Source organism: Scleropages formosus, chromosome 1, assembly GCF_900964775.1.
Source record: "Scleropages formosus chromosome 1, fSclFor1.1, whole genome shotgun sequence".
Classification (NCBI taxonomy): Eukaryota; Metazoa; Chordata; class Actinopteri; order Osteoglossiformes; family Osteoglossidae; genus Scleropages; species Scleropages formosus.
The window spans coordinates 26,260,823-26,276,388 of NC_041806.1; the positions used below are offsets into that span (position 1 = coordinate 26,260,823).

The following is a 15,566-nucleotide window of genomic DNA, read 5'->3' on the forward strand; positions in this document are numbered from 1 at the left end:
GCATAGTTTCTGCTGCACTGATCCCACCCGTACTCCCAACTACGTGTAGTCCGAGTCCGGAGGCAAAACCAAAGCTTTTCAGCTACTAGTAGGAATGCAGTTAGACGTGCCCTGACATGATCAGAACTAACCGGCTCACACATGTCTGACGTTAAGTTCGGCTGCAAAAAAAAAAAAAAAAAAAAAAATATAGAGAGTTTGTTATGAACGACTGAGGAAGTTTTCGTTTTGTTTAAATCAATACTTTTCACTGAGTTACAATGAATACTGCGGTAAGATTCACACACACACACACACACACACACACACATTTTCAGAACCGCTTGTCCCATACGGGGTCACGGGGAACCGGAGCCTACCCGGTAACACAGGGCGTAAGGCCGGAGGGGGAGGGGACACACCCAGGACGGGACGCCAGTCTGTCACAAGGCACCCCAAGCGGGATTCGAACCCCAGACCTGCCGGAGAGCAGGACTGTGGTCCAACCCACTGCGCCACCGCACCCCCACGCGGTAAGATTCACTTCGGACAAAATGACACAAAATTTTAGAAATCAGCAGAACAAATAAATATAGTAAGAGACTCAGATATATGTACAAATTTAAAAAATGATCACATTTAAAGGTATCAGGAACAGTGTTGCCTGCAGCAGAAGCTTACAGGAGTTTTCAGGGAAAATTAAGATGACTGTGGTCAGGTGGACTGTGACATTATTTTTATTATTATTATTATTATTATTATTATTATTGTTATTGTTGTGAGGGTTATGATTTGTGTTGTTTAATAAACACAGTAAAGCAGTTACCTGAGTCTGCTCTCATAGCAGAGGGGTGTGGTGGTGCAGCAGGTTTGGTGGGTCCTGCTCTCTGGTGGGTCTGGGGTTCGAGTCCTGTGTGAGGTGCCTTACAATGAAGTGGTGTCCCATTCTGGGTGTATCCCCTCCCCCTCCAGCCTTGTGCCCTATGTTGCTGGATTAGGTGCTGGTTTGCTGAGAGCACTGCTTGGGGCAAGCAGCTGTAGTGTGTGTGTGTGTGCACATACTCTCATTTCACCAGTGACACCACATGTATAATGATATCATGGTGCTAGCAGTATATGGTGGCACAATGAGTAGTGCTGCTGTTTCATGGTGATGGGGTGGTGTGAGAGAACATGGGTTTGAACCCTGCTCAGTCTGTGTGGAGTTTACATGTTTGCCCTGTGTCTGCATGGGTTTCCTCCCATAGTCTAAAGACATGCTGTTCAGGTTCACCCATAGTGTGTGAGTGACACAGAGAGAGAGTGTGTTCCACTTATGTATGGATGAGTGTAGGTAGTGTACCAGTGTAAGTCACCTTAGGTGTGTGTGGACTGATAACCCTACATAGAGTTCATTGGAAGTTGGAGAAAAGCCTCTGCTAGATAAATAAATGTAAATGTGTAACCTAGTAGGGAATGCATACATGAGGATTGTGAAGGGATGCAATCCTGGTGCTCAGGCAGCTCTTTAGCTGAGTTTCTACAGTTCCAGCCAAACCCTCAATCACTGCTTTATGATTATCTTCAGATCAAAGGCGCCGCACTGCACGTGCAGCCAATACCAGCAAATGCAGCTTACAGCGCATCGACTGACGTCCAGTGCGTCAGGCCTTTATTCGGCTTCCGGAAACTGCACTGCGCCTTGTGCCCGTGCTGAGCCGAACTACCGGAAGAGAGGGTGCGAGCTGTGCGGAGCTACTGCGCATGTGCGTCGGCTGCGCTCAGACCTGGCAGTATGGCGGACTGTGGTAGTGAAGAGGTTGCTGTTATTGGAAATACGGACATAACTGATGAGGAGTCGCAGGACAACAAAAATAACATGGTAATTAAAAACGCACGTATAATGACGGTGTAGCTGAGGGAGTTGCTACTGTCACATCAGAGACGAGTCGTTTGTTTCTGCAGGCCTTGAGTCCACCACGTCATTTGCGTGATTTTTTTTTTTTTTTTTGGAGTCTGAGTCGTGGACACGAACACAGACAGATAAGGCGAAAGCAGCTTTTTTTTTTTTCCTTCCCCCAGCTGTTGTCAGATGACGTCAGAAAAAGAGTCCCGGGTGCCCATCGCATGCAGAGCTCACACATTCATCAACTGATTGAGCTGTTGCGCTCAAACTAAGCAAACGGACTCGTCCGTCTCGTGACGAAGCGTCGCAAAACTAGTAACACCAAGCGCGGAAATGATGATGGGCGACAAATTTGGTGCTGATCGTACCGGGTGGCGCTCCTTTCTTAGCCTCGCTTCCGTCCGTGCGTGGCACACATGTCGAGTCGCTGGAAAAGTGCGATGCTGGCCTCTGTCGCCTCCAGCAGCTCCGTTCTTGTTTGCGCTCTTACTTCTGTTTTGTTATGACTATGACACAGATGGCTGAGGGCTCCTGCCTCCTCCGCAAGATGGAGATCAGCGTCGCCGAAGCCGAAAAAAGGACGGGGAAGAACGCGGTCAATATGCAGGAGACCTACACCGTTTACCTCATAGAGACGAGGTACGAGGCTGCCTGAATGTGAATGAATGAATGAATGAATGAGTGAGTGAACGAAGAAATGGATGGATGGGTGGTGAAGGGAGCTGTTTAACCGTGCATGGTGTGTGCCATCAAAATATTTAATCATGGTAAAGACTTTATTGTAGGAGATCATAGGAAAGTTGTTTCTACCCACTCATACAGACACTCCTTGCAGGGATGTACGCACTGTTTAAGCCCTGTCTGAGGCCTCTGTACCTGGTTATGTGGCCTCAGTCCTTGGCTTGTGTGCCTGTGCTATGTGGTGGCACGATTCTGAGCGTAAAAGCAGATTGAAATGCTTGCTCATCATGGTCAGAAGTGTCTGCAGATGGACCAACAGCTGTAGATGCAGATGCCATCCTAATGTTTCTGCGTGCAGCCGTTCGGCAGTAAAATGCACTCGGGTAGAGCAGGAGAATGGGGGTGTGTTAGTCCTCGTCACTTCCTCGGTTACGGTGGTCGGTACCAAGTTGACACTCTGCGCGTATTTAAAGAGCGAGTCGGTCAGCGCTTATCAGGGGATTGTGGTATAAACAGCATATTTTTTATGCATTATTGATTTATCCAAGACTATCTGCTGAACCTAATACATAAATAAATAGTGAGATGTCTGTATTTTAGGATTTTTATGTAAATAGTCGAAAGGGGCTTGAAGCTGCCTAACATTGTAGACATTTATGGGATGAATCGGTGAATCGTTTGGATTGATTAGGAGGTTGCAGAAATGGCATTCCAAGATTAGTTTGTAGTTTAGTCCTGAAACCTAATGAGTAAGTGAATCAAGGGACACATTATTCAGCATTCAGTGATTGTGACTTAGTGGAAATTGAGTCTCAATAATTTGTTGGGGACTGGATCTAAAGGACAGTTGGTAGTTTTCATAGTAATTAGTGCCTTGTTGTTCTCTGCAGTGATTAAGTTGAAGCTGCTTAGGCGGTGTGTAAAATGTGACAGTGTGAGGTAACACAGGGGTCTGAAACAGACAGTATAGTCTCTGATCGCATGACATCTAATTTATTGAGAATCACGAAAAGTCATAAAATCTTTAATATTTTGAGGAATTTCAATTTATCGGAATGATCGGAACACTTCTCCAGAGGGCCTGTAGGTGTCAAGTGAATTTTCAGTTTAATTTGATTTCTAAATCTATTAAATACCTTTTTTAATAAAATTTAAATATCTGTGGAAATACATTGTTTAACATAATTGCTGACCTGCTCATTGCACAATATAACATTTTGCAAATACATTGTTTTAAGTCACTCTGTTTTTTTGTATTAATTCTTGTTCATCACCACAATGAATCAAGTAATTTCACAGGACTTTGCTTTCATCTATAAATTGAGGTTTAACTGTGTGACAGTACATTTGGGAGTGTTTTTGTCTTGAGTGGCAGGCAGTAGCTGAAAAACCACCAGTCCAGAAGATGTGTGCTTTCTGCTGTTTCTTCAGTTCAGGGTTTTTCTCCCCCCCCCCCCCCCCCCCCCCCCCCCCCGTTTACTTGTTGGTTTTTTCACCTTCTTGTCATTGACTTCATCAGGCTTCAGGGATTGGCTCCAGATGTCCAGGACCCTCCATTGCAGTAAGCAACTGTTGATAATGAATAATTTAACAAAATCGTAACGTGTTAGTTGTAATAAGTGCTACAGTCCCTTTCTTGGAAAAAAGCTTGATTTTTCACAAGCAACTTAGTTACAATTGAAACACGCCTACAGTGGTCTGCATTACGGATAATTTTTTTAAAAAAATCACTGGTAAGCTTGCATGCTGAGTTTTGATAGTGCTTGATAGTCAGTCAGCCAGTCAGATTCAAGTCAATTTTCTATTTTGTAGCAAAGTCCAGGAATTAAACGTTTAAACATTTTTTTTAAAAGGGTAGCATTATTAATTTTTATGACATAGCTATGGAACACCTGTTATCTTCTAAAGTATCTCAGTTGTTTTTAAAAAAAAAATCCAATTTAGAATGACTAAGACCCTCTTTTCATTTGCAGCGATGCAGTAGCAGTTTATTTGGGTTTATTTTGAAAGAGTAGGTGGTTTCCGTACTGACAGACAGCCTGAAGAATTAATTTGAGGATGACAGTTTGAATCCTAGTGGAACGTAATCATTTGGGAGCCATTGTCAGTACTGAACCCCTTAAAAGGGAAGATTTTCATGAATGCGTTGTTCAGTAACTGTCCGACACATTCGAGCTTGTTTGTGGTTTGCCAAGGATCAGCGAAGGGAGGTAAAGCTATATAAGAAGAGCATGCAGAAGAGTACTGGAAATGCTCTGTTTTGTCTCCTGTAAATATTTGTAATGACAATCTCTGTAGGTACATGTAAATATGTACCGTGTTTCACAATTTTTAAAAATTTATTTTTCACAAAATTTTTTGTGAAGAATATTTATTCACTAAAATCAGTCATTTCACCTTTAGTGTGTAAAGTAACACTTGGAGAGCTTTGTTCTATATTATGTAGTGAGGACTGCTGATCACAATGGATCACTACATTAATATATGCTGTTTACATATGAAAAAGTCATTGGTGTTTTTTTAAATTCTAAAATGCAAAGATCTGTTTGAAGTGGCGCCTCCTTTCTATTGTCCATTTACCAGGCCAGCTGACAGTGTGACCGAAGGCCACAACCCGGTTCCCGACTCCCTGTGGAGGAGATACAGCGAATTTGAGCTTCTCAGAAACTACTTATTAGTCACCTATCCATTCATTGTCATACCACCACTACCTGAGAAGAGGGTAAGCTCAGATATGGTGCATCCCTCTTCCAGATGTCCTCGCACTTTAAACAGTGAGTGATCAGGATCTTTTTTGTCCCCAGGCTGAGTTTGTCTGGCATAAGCTTTCAGCAGATAACATGGACCCGGACTTTGTGGAGCGGCGGAGAATTGGGCTGGAGAACTTCCTGCTCCGTGTTGCCTCACATCCAGTGCTATCCAGTGACAAGATTTTCTTTCTCTTCCTTACAGAGGTATCTTCCTTGTTGTCACATTCAGTGTCACAGTTTCTCATCTTGTTTCCCTTCAGATCCTTTCCAACAGGCTGCTCGGTTCTGGTCTTTGAGGGCATTTTTTTTGTGGAAAACACTTAAATGACTCCCTTATTAATGCATAATGGCATACAAGATAAAAAGCAAATCTACTTCAGTAAAGTGTAAAATTTTTAAAGGCATAACATTTCTTTTAACGATAAGGTTTGTTGTGGTCTACAGCACTCATGAAGCAGGAGTTAAAATTTAATGTATTTATATTCGTAGGCAAACTCCACATTTTTTGTGTAAAATGACATGTTTCCACAACAGGAGAATGGATGGAAAGAAGCTGTCTTTGAAACAGGATTTCTGGCAAAGGTATTTTGTCAGTCTTTCATTACTTTTTTAGACAAACTCACATTTTGTCTTATTGGCACTTTGCTTGTAAACAGCTCAAAACTGTGCTCCTCTTCGAAGGGTTTTAATGAGTAGGAGATCTCAGCGTGAACAAGCAGCAGTTTTCTGTGTGAATTAGGTCACAAACACATTGTTTCCGGTCAGTTGTTTTGAATCGAGAGAGAGAGAGTGTGTGTGTGTGGGTGTGTCGGTGTGTGGTTTCTGCTCTGTTTTGGAATATTCACACATCCCAAAGACGTGTTCATGAATCGTAGCTGCAAATGTGTAGTTCCTCCTGAGGTGGGTGCAGATCATCTGTAGTTTCTGCCTTCGGAACAGAGCTACTATTCTCCATTCCTGTGGAAAATTAGTGATCAAGTATGAATATTGATCTACGTGTTCAAGAAATTTGAACTTGTCCCTGTAATTAACCTTTTTTTTTTTTTTTTTTTTTCTTTTTTTCTTTTTTTTGGTCCTTTTTAGTCTGATTCAAGACTGAAAGCGCTCAATGCAACCTTCAGGGTAAAAAATCCTGACAAGTACGTTGTTTGTAATATATTTAAGCAAGATATTCAAATGTACTCAATTATATAGAAATGTTACAATTATATATGAGAATGATTAAAAATAGTGATAAATGGTTTCTCATTACATAAAGCTAACATTAGTATTTATGCATGATTGATATATTGCACATACACTGAAAAAGAAAAGGTTATGTTTTAATTAGGCTTATTAATTAGCCATATTTAATCACCTAGTCCTCACTATTTTTTACATTTGTAATGTAATGAAATTTTGATATTCTAGGTGTTTTGTACAAGAGCGATGCCAATATATTTTGTATTCAGACACTTAATTCATTTAAAGTAATATTTTGAATTGTAAGGCATAAAAAGAGTCTCTGAAATTCCCCAGCATGACATTACTCTTTTTTTTCTGATTGTTTTATACCTTTATTTTTTTTATTTCAGGCGATTTTCAGAACTGAAACATTACAGTGACGAACTCCAGTCTGTCACATCTCAGCTGCTTCGTGTTCGTGCTGTAAGTGCATTGAGACTTTGCACAGCCAGTTGTGTAAACATTCAAAGACAGTAAAAGTGCAGTACAGAAACAAAATTGCTCTTCTAATTGTTTGTGTTTTATTATCGACTGCATTGTAAGGAAATTTACTTAGATTTCTTCTTTTTGTTCTGGTATAAATTCAGTTTGAAATGTTTTTTTTAAAAAAAAAACTTTTTTTTTTTTTTTTTAAATTTTCTGAAAAATGTATATTCTTGCATGGAAATGAATTAATAACCTACAGTTGATTTTCATGCTTGTGGGTTACTTATTCATATTTTCAGTTTGCATGTAGAAATGGGTGTAATAATCACTAATCATAATTCACTCTCTATCTAGAGAGTAGCTGATCGCCTGTATGGTGTCTACAAAGTGCATGGCAATTACGGAAGAGTCTTCAGGTGGGACTTGATATGCTTGGTAAATGTTGCGAGGGGGAATACTGTGTTGCTCTTATATGCATGTACATACATGTGGAGAATATTGGGAGAAAGGGTACAAGTGCTGTGTAACCTCTACATAACTGGTGTGTGAAACTCACCTGGTGGCTGGGTAGCCTCTGTAGCAAGGTCTCTTGTATTTTGAGTTACTGCGGGTGCAGTACATTTTTATTTTTTCTTGTGATTGAGGATTCTTATGTTGCTTTGAGTCTGCAGACATATGCTAAGAGAAATACTTAATGATAAAATAAAGGGAAGTCATCTTGAGTGAGAGGAAACAAATGCTCATCTGGGCTGCAATGCTAAGGTGATCCACAAAAGCCAGCAGCTATGTTCATTGTGCCAATTGCGAATATTGTTTCCCTCCCCCCCATCCTTAGTGAATGTGTCTGCAGGGAATTTCAGAAGGTCTGTGCATAAATTTTTCATAACAGTTGCCAACCTGTCTGTTAGTCTATGGGTGCAGGGGGACAGCAGTAGCTGTGTAGCCTGATGAACCACACCATGTGCAGAAAATGTTAAGGAGCACTTCATTCCAGGGTGTCATCAAATGTTTTTTTTTCTCCAGAATGGATGCATCTTGTGAGTAACTTTTGGGTTCAGTCATTGCCTTGGAAGGCAGAGCTCATACAAAGCAATCTGATCCTATTTCCAGCCATCATCTATAGCCTATTGTGCAGATTTTATCTCCAACTAAAAAGGATCACAGTACCATAATGGGAAGATCTGCAGATTGCTGGGGCAACAGGTAGCATAGAGTTTCATGCCATTGCCTTGTAGTGAAAGACTCCAGTTAGGATATCCTCACCTGCTGCAGTACCTTTGAGTACGGTACTTATCCCCAATAGTTCAAGTTAAAATTCCTCAGCTGTTTAAATGGATAAATCTTTGCAAGTAGCTTAGTGTACAGTTCTGGGTGGAGATGCAATCTACACTACACTTTTTGTTTGTGTACATATACACGCATGAATAGACATTCGCGCGCACACGCGTATCTATGCAGTGTTGTAGTACAATAAGTCATACACATAAATGTGCATATATTTGTTTGCTCCTGGAAAAAGAATTCAAGTGAAATATGACGTTTTGAAAGCAATAGATAAGTTTTCAGAAACACATGCAAACAATAGCCTTCTTTACAAATTTTGAGAGATGGCATCACTGTGCCTGAGTGATGCACTTGGCTTCCTCTGATTGGCTCACGCCGAAACAGCTGGTAAAGGTTCGAATCCAATAGCAACACCACTACGCTACCAGCTGCCCCCAAATTTTATTCTTAATTTTTAATGATTTTAATGATCATTTCTTTTTGAATTTGGCCATTTGTCCATTCTCAAAATCAGTTGTTCTGGACTGTATACACTTAATATTGTAAGTGGCTTTAGAGCAAAGTTTTGGCTTCCTGTCTCCTCTATAAATTTACATTATATCATTTGTCACTAATGCCTTTGTATTGCCTATCCATTCTATATGCTGCTACCCCTGTAATATTATTATTACTTACCTGATGTAAAAATGCTCTACCAGTTCTATGTTCGGCTACCCATGTAATGATGCTGGTTTAAACGGTAACATCAGGCTGACTCAGCCCCGTGTTTCCATGTATATTTGTCAGTCTGTTGCTGAAATGCACTTTTGCTTTTGCAGAGTATGTGACTTTGTAGAAAAGTATTTGTTAGATGAATAAATGTAATGTACAAGAAAGTAAAAATAAGTATTACAAAAGATTGTTTAATCCTGTTGTATTTATTTATTTATTTTAACATATTTGTAGTCCTAACAGTTTGTTTTAGGGCCGCTTCTGTTTGTGTCTGGGGGAAGCTTTAGCCTAGTTTGTTGGAACACTGATCACAAGCTGCTCTCATTGATAAATGACATTTTTAGAAATACCGTCTGAGTTTGTTCGCTGAAGTGGAGCAAAAATAGAACGAGTAATATGTTTCGTTCTTTACATTTTTTTTTTTTTTAAATGTCTGCCTAGTTTGGGTAACCCTTTCTTTTGTTTGCACTGGGCAGTGAGTGGAGTGCTATAGAGAAGGAAATGGGTGATGGATTGCAGAGCGCTGGACATCACATGGATGCGTAAGTATTGCTTTTAACTGCTGCCACAATCAACCCTTCAACTACATTTATAAAGATTGTGCTCGATATAGGCTGTAAAACTATTAATTCGCTCCAAAAGCATAGCATACTGAATACGCTTTTTGTTGAACCAACATTGTTCGATATTCATTGGAGACACGTTTTGGTGGTTTTCACTTTCCTAAGTCTTGTGAGGTGCACAGTTGCACTGATTCTGTCATGTAAATGGATTCATTTAGCATGACAGCGAAAGGCAGACATGGGAAAGCGCAACAATAAAACTGTTTTGTGTGCTTCACTGCTACATGACTGCTCGCTCAAAGACGATGGGTGTGACATGCCACATTTCCGTTTCCCTACCTGATACTGGATTTTGAACTAATCTTGTAGAGTGCCATTCATGTGAACAGACTTCTGTCTCCTTATGCTGTTCAGGTATGCAGCGTCGGTGGATGATATACTTGAAGAAGAGGAGCACTATGCAGATCAGCTGAAGGAGTATCTTTTCTATGCTGAAGCTGTAAAGTACGTCCTTGTATTCTTTTGCACTTTTCTGCCCAGCCTACTTTTTCTTTTTTCTTTCTTCCCCCATCGCAACAGTTTTTGCACAACAGTTTCCCAGAATGTGAGGGGTTACAAGAATGCATCTAATACATTGTGGGGGAATACAGTACAAAGCTTGCTCTTGTTTCAACAGGGCTGTGTGTAGGAAGCATGAGCTGCTACAGTATGAACTAGAGACGGCTTCCCAGGATCTGGCCTCTAAGAAGCAGCAACAAGAAGAGTTGGCCGCTGGGGTGGGTATATGTACTGGTCACGATGTCATCCACTAGAAGCCTTACTATCCAGGCTCTGTTAACAAGGAGCAGGGCTCAGGTACACATTCTCATGCTAAGGCAAGGACTGAAGGAACATGAAATTCTGTAAAGTTTAAGGGGCTATATACTTTATCGTTTGTCTCACAACAGAATCTCAGAAACGAGTTATAATGTAGACTTGCATTTTAGGGTTAATAGTCTCATATTTAGGGATGTGTATTTCTGTAAATTGACATGCTGCTTGTTTCAACTTATTTGACTTGGAAATACTTGTACTGATACAAATGAATGCTTATATTCTTACCAATACTTAGTTTGAGCATATACCAGTATTTTTTGGAATTGCTGAAAAGGAAAATTTACTCCTATGTGTAAAGCTGAAAGGAAGTAATTCTTTATCTGTTAATTGCAGGTGGCTTAGTAAAAATGATACTTTCCACTTTAATTTTAATTAAAAACCGCATTCACATTCACATCTGTATGGATTTATGTCTAAATCCGCATTCCACGGATGCAGATTTTGATCAGCTCTATCACATCCCTAAGAGTATTTTCAAGCAAAGCCTTGGCTTTACCTCCAGTCATTATCATTATGCTGACATAAGTTAAGTCTTTCAGTGGTTTTGTTTTTCAAGTCAGTAGATGAGAATTGAACTGCATTTTGCTACATGAACAGAGCCAGTAATAAAGCTGGTAACCACAGATAAGGTTCTTACTGTGATCCTTGTTTTTCTCCCGTTAACCTGGCAGTCATTTAGGGTAACTTAAAAATTTGTCTCCACCCCCCCCCAATCTATTTTTAGACTGTACGCACCTTTTCGTTCAAAGGGATGACCAGCAAGCTCTTTGGTCAGGAGACACCAGAGCAAAGAGAAGCCAAGCTCAAAGTGCTGGAAGAACAGATCAAGGAAGGCGAAGTGACAGTCACAGAGAAAACCTTGGAGTGCGAGTAAGATGGACCATCTAATTGAGGCCGAGATTGAGTGCGGTTTTTTTTTTTTTTTTCTTTTTTTTGATGGTAGCAATGTGCTTATATAATATTTAATTACCCATATACACTGGCTTACTCAACTCGACCGGCATTCAGGTGGCAATATATCCAGAGCAGGTGTTTTTCTTTTCAGTCATTTTAAATTGGTTTTAATGCACTTTGCAGTTTATACAAAGTAGTCATGTCCGGTGGTGTACGTTGTCTTGCTCCTTGTCCTTCTAGAAGCCCACCATGATCCTGCATGGGACAACTGGTAATTGGTAATGGATGGAAGTGTTAGGGGTTTTTTTTTTTTTTAATTTATTTTTAAATAATTTTACCTTTTGTCTGAGGTTTTCACTAATCCAAGTAGATGGACACATGTATTTTAGTTTAGGACCCAGTGTAACTTAAAATGGATTTCAGAAAAGACATTCTCTTTATAGACTGCTGTTCAGTCTGGATTGTTGACTGATTCTTTCTACTAAGGAAATGAGCTGCAGTGTCTAAGGATTTATCTGTCATTTGGGGAAAGGATAGGAAGAGCTGCAAAAGTAATATTATAGTAACTCTTCGAACTCAGCACTGGTAAAGTGCTTGTTCTGTCATGTTTACATACATTTACATTACATTTAGCAGATGCTTTTGTCCAAAGCAACATACATCTCAGCAAAAGTACAATTTATGCATTACATTAAGAGAACAGGTCGCCTCACGCACCTTCTTCTCTGCATCCGAGTAGTTGTTCATCACGTTCTTCATCTGCCGGTGAATTGTTGAGCTCGGCATGGTTGCAGCTAGCAGCAGTGATCACAGGAGATACAAAACATAAGCAAAGTTATATGAAGGGTGCATAACTGTGAGCGCCATATGATGCACTTATGAGAAACTCTTTTTGAATAAAAACATCTAAGGAATTCATGATGCGGAAAAACTGCGATTTAAGGTATCATATGTCCGTCTGTCTTCTCCATTGCCTGTGTCGTCATTCACGAGACTAAATTTAGAAGTTTACCTTTTTTTCCTTTGAGATTTCAAGTTTTATTATCATAGTGTGTATTCAACGAATGCAATGAGATTCCTGTGCTATAGTCCTCTCTTTCCACAATAATATACATTGGGAGGAGTACAAAGGAGGATAGTGGAAAAATAAACAGACAAATACTACAGAAAATAATACAAGAACAAGACATAATGGTAAAATTTTCTAAACATATTGAATATACTTGTTGAACTTGTGGTTTTTCCCCCATGCTTACAGTGATTATCATTTTCAGCAAAGCGCCTCTTACCCGTGTCACATTTCATTGAGACACAAACAAAAAAACGTTATTCCTTGTGGGTGGGGAAATTGGGTTACGTTTTTGGTAGAGGACTGTTAGTTTTCCTATTTAAGCTCTTAAGGTTTCCATTCGCAGGCAGTTGTAAAGAATATGTTGTGCTCGTGTATCAGGAAGGTAGCTTTTCTTTTTTTTTGTCTCGGATTTAACTGCAGATGTCTTCCTATCCAGGGAATTTGTGAAGAATGCTTGGAAGGACATTGAACGATTCAAAGAGCAGAAAGATCATGACTTGAGGGAAGCTCTGATGAGCTATGCTGTCATGCAGATCAGCATGTGTAAAAAGGTGGGTGTCATGAGTCAATTCATATGGGTCACACAAGTGCTGTGCAAAGATAAGAGTAAACAAGGTGTGTTCTTTCTCGTGCAGCCCTTACGTAGTTTTGTGTGTCCCTGGCTTTGGCATTTCTTCTAAAATGTATAAGTGAATGGCCCATGTTGTTCTTTTTAAAGGGAATTCAGGTGTGGACTAATGCAAAAGAATGCTTTAGCAAGATGTGAAGTGTCAGTCCTTTGTGTACTCATGAGGAGCACATCATCAGACCCCTGGTCAAGAGTGGAAGCACTCCAAGCTTGATGATCCAAGCTCTTGGGAAGCACACTGCAATGCTGCGGATGGCACTGGTCAGTTTTTTTTTTTTTTTTTTTTTTTTTTTTTTCCCCCTCCTCTTTCTCCCCCCCCTTCCCTATTTTTTTATCCTCATTGAGCCTTCTGTCTTGCTAGATCCCTTTTTAGTTAAGGATTTTCCCTTTGCCTTGTTCATTTTTGATGTGAAGGTTTCTTGATGTATTTCCACTGTATTTTTAACACAACTTGTGTAATTTCTCATGTTGTTTATAGACATGCCATCTTTATTGGTTCGGTGTTCAATTTTCTGAAGTTGACTTCACAACAATGCCAATCTCACCAAAGCATGTACTGTTAAGCCAACCAAGCAGCTTAAAGAAAATGCTTCTCTCTGCTGAGATCTTATGATAGTGTTTTTGCCAAGTCTGAGCACTTTGGGAGCCCAAATACTTAAATTTCCTGGTGCACATTTACTGGTGTCTGTAAAGCTTACACTGAATATGAGAAGCACATCCAGTGTAGTAAAATCCTTGGACCTGTCCTGATGGGAGCATTTTGTTGCAGCCTTTTTTTGTTTTGTTTTTTTTTTCCCCCCATGATTCACCAGTCCCTTCCAATACTGACCAGCCAAAGACTATGTATAGGATTTCAATAATCATCTTTGTCCTGCCTCTCGCTGAATTGTTAGACAAGCATTGAAATAACACTGCACTTCCTGTCCAAGAAAACAGGAGCATTTACATCCATAAAGGTCCCAGTGTCTACTGCTAACCTTTTTTTTTTTAATTATTATTTACATGTCAGCATAAAGTGCACTTAATCAGCTGCACCGTGATTTTACATACGTCTGATTGTTAAATCTAATAAGTGGTGAGGGAGAAAATGGATGCCAAAGACAAAAATATAATCTCAAAAACATGTTCTTGACCATTTTTACCCCTGGCCAAAACATCTACTTGAGCACAGATACGGATATATGGTGGAACTGAGTGGTGTGAAAAATGAGTTTGTACAGATTCACAAAAAGCCTTAATCTATGTGTGGTCATCCCCGGGGCCTAAACCACATTGTTTCGTCTTCAGTAGAAGGTAGGAAGTTCAGAAATGCAGAGTGAAACTGCTCTCAAGTCATCTTTAAATAACATTTGGAATTGTAGTTTTTTTTCCAGATTTTCTTTCACATTTTTATTGTGCTTTAAAATGCTTTCCGAGTGTTGTCTGTAAATGTAATTTTTTTTTTTTTCTTCCCCCACTCCCCCCAACAACTCCTCCAGTGCAGTGTGTTATGCTGAAGGTTGGATTAAATAAACTAAACTGAATTTTAATCAATATTGTGTTAAGACTAAAACAAATTTTAATCAATGACTTGTGACAAGACCATTGGAATGTCTGGGTGCTACAGTGAATGGGTCTTATTGATGAGACAGTTGGGGGTGCAGGCAGACAGGATGCTTGTGTAATGAGTTTTGCGCAGCCAGTGTAAATAATGTTCTTGGCCTTTTGGCTTTGTTGTGTTTCACATGAAGGTGACCCTCCAGAAACGTACAGATGGATCCTTTTAAGAGTTTGCTGTTTGTACAGCGGAGGCAATTGTACTAGCAAATATAATCTTTGTGCCAAAAACACTAACAAATTTGAGTTTTCTGATTTCAGTACATATATTTTAATTGTGCTCTGCCAGTTGTGAGATGATTTTTAATTTTGTGAATGTACATTTTTTTTAATAAAGGTAATACAGTTATCTGGTGTACAGGCTGGAATTGTTCTGGAATATTGTTCAGTACATACATCTTAACCACTATGGTACAAGCACATTTCCAAAAAAGCTGGGACAATATGTAAAATGGAGGTAAAATCAGAAAGCAATTAATTTGTAAATGTTCTTGAACCCATATTTAACTGAAAACGGTTCAAAGACAAGATATTTAATATTGTAAATCGCTAATTCTGATCGTAATGCCTGCAACATGTTCGGAAAAGTTGGAAAAAGGTGCCCGTTTACCTGTGGAATCAATTGTGTCCAAAAAGCCTATTTGGAACTTTCGACAAAACTAACGATAAAATGTACGAAATGTATATGGGTTGCCATGGCAGCAGAGAGGGAGGAAGGACAATGTCCTCATTGCTCCTCGTTTAAACTTTGCCCAGCAGGAGGAGCGAAGAAAGCATGTTTGTGCCACAGGAAAAGTACCTGACAAACCTTCTTCTCCACGTCCGAAGCCCCAGTCGCTGCTTCTGCAAACACACACACAGAACATGATAGATTCACACACCGAGTCTGTACACACGGTAAAGTACTTCTTTGCTGTTGTCATTCTAGTTCCCTGAAGCTCGTGTTTCCCTTCTTTTCCATAACGCTCGAGCCGCTCCGCTCGCGCTCTCCACGCGG

General features: G+C 39.9%; 1 protein-coding gene across 2 annotated transcripts; it reads left to right on the forward strand.

The window, feature by feature from the left end:
* Positions 1-1,723: 1,723 nt before the first annotated feature.
* snx4 (sorting nexin 4) lies at positions 1,724-15,361 on the forward strand. 2 transcript variants are annotated; one of them, XM_018732390.2, is made up of 15 exons: positions 1,724-1,840; positions 2,382-2,503; positions 4,065-4,106; positions 5,129-5,267; positions 5,350-5,499; positions 5,830-5,877; positions 6,379-6,434; positions 6,870-6,942; positions 7,300-7,361; positions 9,417-9,482; positions 9,918-10,007; positions 10,180-10,279; positions 11,104-11,249; positions 12,782-12,896; positions 13,064-15,361. In XM_018732390.2, exons 1-15 carry the CDS (start codon positions 1,754-1,756, stop codon positions 13,109-13,111), a joined length of 1,344 nt encoding a protein of 447 aa, XP_018587906.1. In that variant the 5' UTR covers positions 1,724-1,753; the 3' UTR covers positions 13,112-15,361. The 2 variants fall into 2 exon arrangements, with proteins under 2 accessions (XP_018587906.1, XP_018587907.1); XM_018732391.2 differs by lacking the exon at positions 4,065-4,106.
* The last annotated feature ends 205 nt before the right edge of the window (positions 15,362-15,566 follow it).

What these genes read in the sequence shown, in the direction of transcription:
- snx4 (XM_018732390.2), top strand. Translation starts at nt 1,754, where the DNA reads ATGGCGGACTGTGGTAGTGAAGAGGTTGCTGTTATTGGAAATACGGAC. An exon ending in AAACAGGATTTCTGGCAAAG is followed by an intron (nt 5,878 to 6,378) that starts GTATTTTGTCAG and finishes GGTCCTTTTTAG; the next exon opens with TCTGATTCAAGACTGAAAGC. An exon ending in AAGAAGAGTTGGCCGCTGGG is followed by an intron (nt 10,280 to 11,103) that starts GTGGGTATATGT and finishes ATCTATTTTTAG; the next exon opens with ACTGTACGCACCTTTTCGTT.